Source organism: Bombus impatiens, unplaced genomic scaffold (genome assembly GCF_000188095.3).
Source record: "Bombus impatiens unplaced genomic scaffold, BIMP_2.2 scf_0463, whole genome shotgun sequence".
Taxonomy (NCBI): domain Eukaryota; kingdom Metazoa; phylum Arthropoda; class Insecta; order Hymenoptera; family Apidae; genus Bombus; species Bombus impatiens.
The window spans coordinates 2312170-2318712 of record NT_176882.1 but is presented as its reverse complement, the minus strand read 5'-3'; the positions used below and the strand labels follow the sequence as shown (position 1 = coordinate 2318712).

The window sequence follows — 6543 nt, the reverse complement described above, 5'->3', positions numbered from 1 at the left end:
GGCAGCCGGTAACAAACAGAAGTATCAAGAGGCGAAGTTTGACCGCCTGGAAAGAACGGGATGACCGAGCAACTGGCCGTGTCCTGGTGACTCTGCCACGATCAAAAGTACGAATCTTCGCAGTTTCGTGCTGTCCGGATAAAAACCGAGCGCCAACTAACTTTTTCCACATTCCTCTCCTCGACATTGTTTTATATATCGTTCGATCATCTGTTAGCGAAGCGGTGGATAACTTTTAACCAAAGAAACCCATTCTTGAAACGAACGACCCTCGATCGATTCAAACAAATGAGATTTTTTCTCATTTCCTTTTTATCTCTTTCTTTTATTCTTCTTTACGGCAAAACTAGGTTGCTAGAAGACTCAACATGGACGCTATCGCGCACATTCGAATATCTTTGAACGTATATTCGATGGAAATGATACCGTGTCAATTTTATTCTATAAAATTGAAGAAGAATCACCCATTGACTCGATACGAATAGTCGTACCCAGAAATCAGTTCTGTAAATCAGATTTAGATCTTCCTTATGAATTACTATTCTGCTCACGATCCTTTTACGATCCATCGTCACGACCCTACTCTGCCGTTTTCACCTACGGTAGGAAACAACAGCTCGGAAAAGTGGGAGAGTATCTAAGACAGCGACAGTGAGTAGCTTGGAAAAAAAGAGTAACGAAGAAATGAAGCCGATTCGTCATCCTGTCAGACTACACGGTGTTACGCCACCTTAACCTCGAGATTCACGAGGGTGGATTCTTTCAATGGTCAGGAAAAAATATAACTGCCATCTGACTTATGCTCCGTAAGAAATGAATCGCCGGCGAGTGTATCACGAAAGGAGAAATCAGCGAGACCTTCGCCTAACTTTCCCCACGAGGGAAGCTCCACCATTTTTCATCCAGTTAAATATCTTTTTATGCAATGCCACCCCTCCATTTGACAATGGTAGGAACTTGCCCCGTGAAAAATTAACAGGAGAATCCGTGCTCAGTCGTAACAGAGGTTTAAGGTCAGCGGAAGCTAAATTTTAAAACAATACAGAGAAATGAATGGCAATGACGAGCAAATTTGAATTAAAACGAAGAAAAGCGCGAGCTGATAAATCGTTCTAACAATCGAAGAAAACCAAGCGAACAGCGCTTAAGGCTTTTATGAAGCAGTCGCTTTCGAAGGCGAATATCATCCTGTCGAGCGTCACTTGCACGTGTTCCCTTTTACGTTTCTGCGCCGCGAAACGTTTAACATTCTTCCAGCTCCTTTCGTTCAATCCTCCACAGGAACAACGGATCTCTCGAATTTTTAATGGAATATTTTCATCTAGAAATTTGATATTCCATGTTAAAACATCTTCTTCTTATCGCGATCAAACGGAACATACGATTCAGGAGTTCGTACATTAGAAATTCGCGTTCCTCGGCTTTCAATACGAAGCCGTCCCCTATTTCGTTGGTTTTGTGTTCTTTGTGGATTTCGATACACGAGTCCCGTTTCATCTTCCATGATGGAACGCCTTTTCGTTGCTTTTAGCAAGCGGATGCAACGTTGCTGCAGGATGTTTCCGTCGAAGGCTGACGCTAAAATCTCCACGACGAGAAAACCGGAAGAAAGTCGCAAAGCGAGATTTCGCGTCGCGTCCCGGCTAAGAAAACAAAACGATCCGAAGAGAGGGAATGTGTGTGCCAAGTCAGTGAAATCATGCTTAAGGAAAAGAGTGGAGGTGGAAGACGAGGGGTGGCGAAGCAATCCCGAAGAGTGAAGTTTATCGCGTTGTTACTTTAATGAAGCATCCTCGTTTAACGGGTGCAGGCATTCCGCCCCGAAGATGGTGCGCAGAAATCCTCCGGATTCATGAGATAACTGTGCGAGTCTAACGACGACTACTTCGTCCCGAAAGATACTGCAACTTCGCTAATTTCGTGATAATGGCCGCTGCAGTTAACGATAAATTCGTCTCCCGGCTAATTTCCCTCGAATACGTTGAAAACGATGACGTTACGCCGAACAAAAGATACAGAGACGCAAATGAAGGGGAACCAGCAATATGAGAACCAGTCTTCGTTATGAAAACGGCGTATTCCACATCGAGACGAGAAAGCAACGGAAACGAGAGACGAGCTATGTAGTTTCAGACGAAAAACGAGATAAACAGGGATCTTGAGAGATTCAACCCATGACGGCGCTGATTTAACAAAGCATCTACGTTTAATGGATGAGACGTTGCCCGGAACGGCGCAAGAGTTCTTAGAACGCGAACGATAACTCTATTTCTGGCAGACCTTCGTATACCCACGGACGAGAATGAATTGTTCTCCCAATTGTAGTCGGACGATTGTCAATAAGAACAAACCACGAGACTTTCGTAACCCTTCGGTATTTATCGATCGTGCGCCAATTTCGTTGTATTTTATTTGTACATGCAAACACGAAATGCCCCGTCTTCGAATGAAAAGAACAATTGTTCGCGGCAACGAACGCCAAGTATACGTACGAGAAAGAAGTCACACAGTGCCCGTTTCCTTTTGTTCCGCCGGAACTGACAAGTGTCAACTGGTGAAATCGAATTTTCTATTAGTAACCGTATCTCGGAAGTCTGACGTCAGATATCAAGAACGATATCTCCCCCGCCGTGACAGCAGATTTCTTGATAGAACATATTGGAAATCTCTTATCTGCGAGAAAAATACGGTTTTCTAAACCCGACTTCCTACAAACTTTTTGCAAAACCAGCTTGTTACCGTGTGTAAACGGTTATTAGAACGAATCTGTTACGACCGTTCGCGGAGAGACGCGGTCGCGAGGAAAACGCGTCAGCGAGAGGCGTAAATTCTCGCTACGATTCGGTTAATCGACGCCGCGAAGTAGTCGTTCCCCTGTTTCGGTTAAGATAACAGAGGTGGTTGAATGAATATGACGCAGTATAGTAAGTTATATATCACAGTATAGTAATCGCATATATCGCAGTATAGTAAGTTTATTCTAACAACTTATAACGAAGACAGTTACGCTGGTGCGTATGTACGAGATGAGTGAGTGACTGATCTATGGGTGTGTATACCCGGTCAAAGGATGTTGACTGTTCGAAGGATGTAAAATCAGTGATGTTCGGAGACGATGCTGTGGCGGAGGAAAGCTAAGGATGGGTGTGTCTAGCGCACGGGACCATCGGATTTGTCGGTGACGATTTTGGTTAAGAGAGTGAGGGAAATAGGCTTCGTTGTTAATTGGTTAAACGAAGGGTCTTAACCGCCCTCGAGAGAAAGTGGTTAGTGGGAGGAAAGTTGCATCATACGTGAGAAAAACTTCCCTTGTCAAGCCGTAGTAGACAAAGGTCTTTAGAAATGCTTCGGAAACAGACGTTTGTTCAGCTTGAAGGACCTCGACTAGGAAATTCCTGAGATTTATGGAAGGTACTTGAGACTATTGAGGGTACGCAGTGAGTATCCGAAGACATCTGGTTGCCATCTTGCCCGCGGTGTGTGACCTGGGCTAGGTAGAGTGTTACGCGACGTAACAGAATCCCTAACGATAATTGGCGAAACAAATAATGTAACCGAGACGCGGTTAAAATACCAATATAGAATAAAGTAACATATCTGAAACCCGGCAAGTATGAAACTATGAATTTCGTGTTCCACGTTTCCAGATTGGAATTCCTCGGAAACAAAGTGTCCAAGGAACTGTCGTTCAATCTGACTGATCGACCGTTGCAATAAGTGTCACGGATCACACGTGAACATGCTACAAAGGAGTAGCGAGCATTCGTATCTGAAGGCAACTTTTCATTTGTCAGGCGATCGATGTTTAACTTTCCAAGTTTAATCTTTTTGTATCGAACGCTGAAAGGATATAACTGTCGGAAAAAGAGAAGATCTTCCCAGTGAGGAAGGATGCAAATTTTATGTGGAATTCTTTTCGACGAGATAGTTACGTATACCAGAATTATTTATTTTAGCTTATACGGCTATAGAATCATCAGATCGGCACCAGGTAGGCTATAGTTGAAGATATAGGGATATAAGTATAGTGCACAAATATTTCATCTTCCACCACTTACTCTCCCAGTAAATCTATAAACATGACAAGTACTAAAAATTCCTAGCGTTCGTCAGATGAACGATATACGGTCATTTACGAGAGTCGTCTTACGAAAGAGACATATTTATTTAAATAAAACTTATAAACGCGTAAGTTCGTACAATAAAGTATTCATTTCTTAACATAGAAAACGATAGCGATATTTTAATCTCCTAACTAACTAACTCTCTACTGAAATTCTTTTATCATCCTACTTTGATAAAGATGTCCTGTATATTGCGTGTAGAAAAACTTAGATGCCTATGATCGTCAAAATTAGCGGAAATGCATTGTCTGTTTCAACTGAAAATCTTCGCTTCTGGCGCTGATATCGTTTACCATTTCAACTCCGTCAATTATTCCGCAGGACTCTGTGCGCGTTCTTCCATTCACCTGACCATTTCCTTCCGAATAATCGACTCGTTTCGACCAGTTAAGCGGCGTTAATCCGGACTTTTCGATTCTGAAAGCAGTCGGTAAATCCGAGAAACGAACTGATCGATTTTAATACGGCATCCTCGGGATATCTTTGAAACTACTTAAGAGCGAAACTACGCTTCGCGAACTCGAGTACCATTATCGCGGTAAAAGAAGGAAAAAGAAAAAAAAAACGGAGAGAAAAATCTCCGTCCTCGCGATACTCGAAACTTATCCCAATTATATCCCACCGACCGAACGTTTCCAGAGTATCGTCCTCGAGATGAATCGACTCGGAATGATGGTGGATCTGTCGCACGTTTCCGTGCCCACGATGCTGGTCGCCATGAAGACGTCGAAGGCGCCTGTTATTTTCAGCCATAGCAGCGCTCACGCCCTTTGCAATTCCTCGCGAAATGTGCCTGACCATGCGCTGAAACGTTTGGTAAGTTACAACTATTCTCTGCATCGTTCTCGCGATATTAAACCTGTTAATCGAAGAAGAAAAGCTAATTCCTCGTTTACAATTAAATTACCAGTCTCTTGGATACGTGGAGTCGTTCGGAAAATTCGTAGAGAAAATCGAGAAAGACAAGAAAAGGTCAAAGGCAACCTACTTCCATGGAATTAAAATATTGATCAACGTGTGCAAACATAATATGTGGAGTAGAGTTCGCTCTTTGAAAATCCTTCCGCTTATTTTTCAATTTCATCAAATATGCGATAAAAATTCATATGAATTATTAAAAAGTCTACGAATTAATAATGTGTATATTATTAGAAATCTCTTTCTTTTTTATATATTTTATTTTTGTTAAAAATTAATTACAACAATATATATATATATATATCGTAAAGAGATATACATTTTCAAGAATTCACCTCGCTGAAATTAACTTGTCTTTATTAAGCTTCAATTCCGTAATTATGAAATGTTACGAAAAGTAACGAACGAACTTCTCCATTCTTCTCTGTTTCAGGCGCAGACTGACGGTATAGTTATGGTATCCTTCTATCCCCATTTTATCAGCTGTGGCGAGAAATCGACTCTGCAAGACGTAGCCGGTAAGAGAAACGCGAATTCTTTAACTCCCGCCAAATATAATATCCACGTAGTACATATTTAGACATACGTACGCAAGTTCTAGCCATGTTTCAAGCATATTTGCTTCGTAACAATATTTCAATGTGAACGATATTACAAAGTAACGTCAGGTCGTAAAGAGTTAAATAGCAGGTTGACGCTAGATATCGTCCACCACACACCATCAGTCTCTCATATTACAAACTCTGACCAAGCTAACTGCAATACTGACGAAACGTAGAAACGTATCTGTCATAAGGACCCAGCTTACAGCACCGGAGATATCAATTTTGAAAATGGCGTAATTCCTTTGCCAAGTATTCACACGTTAACACGTTAACAGTACACGCGATTTCAGTCGCTACCAGATAACTTATCGATGCTTAGGTGCCGAATAGCATACTTGAACGTTGTGCCTTTTTTTTATCATATCGAGTATCACTTTTGCAAACGATTACAGACGCTGTTGAATAATTGTTAGGTAGCCACTAGCACGTTTGAACGTTATGTTTCTACGTTCACATCCAGTATAATATCGCCTTTGTTTGAACTGATAACGTTACTCGACTAATTCTTTCCCTTTTTCCGCTCCAATCAAGATTACCTTCGGCCTTTATTCCGCGTAACTGCGAACCAGCAGCACGATCACCGTTCCATATTCTAGGATAAAAGCTAATTGAAAGGGACGCTGGAATCGCGTTGAAATTGTTCTTTTTCTCTTTCCCTCGCGCGTTAATATGGTTTCCTCCAGCTAATCCGCGCCTTTCGTCGTTCTACCATCTTCGAATCTTACAAATGCCACATAGAGAATCGTTTTGTAAAAGCTTGATGATGAACGAAATGGCGAAAGTTATTGAAGTCTCTTACTGTTAGTGGAAGATATATTAGGTTGTCCGAAAAGTGTCATTCTTTCGTAAACGTGTTTTTTACAACAGTGCACCTTCGTACAAACGTGAAACCAAGT

The 6543-nt window shown here is 41.7% G+C and overlaps 1 protein-coding gene across 4 annotated transcripts in view; it reads left to right on the top strand.

The window, feature by feature from the left end:
• LOC100745502 (dipeptidase 1) overlaps nucleotides 1-6543 on the top strand; it is a 77523-nt gene that overhangs the window by 53152 nt on the left and 17828 nt on the right. For all 4 annotated transcript variants that reach the window (XM_033321551.1, XM_003490642.4, XM_024368563.2 and 1 more), the window contains exons 7-8: nucleotides 4764-4940; nucleotides 5476-5560. In XM_033321551.1, the coding sequence (XP_033177442.1) occupies nucleotides 4764-4940; nucleotides 5476-5560 (262 nt within the window). The remainder of the gene's footprint in view (nucleotides 1-4763; nucleotides 4941-5475; nucleotides 5561-6543) is intronic.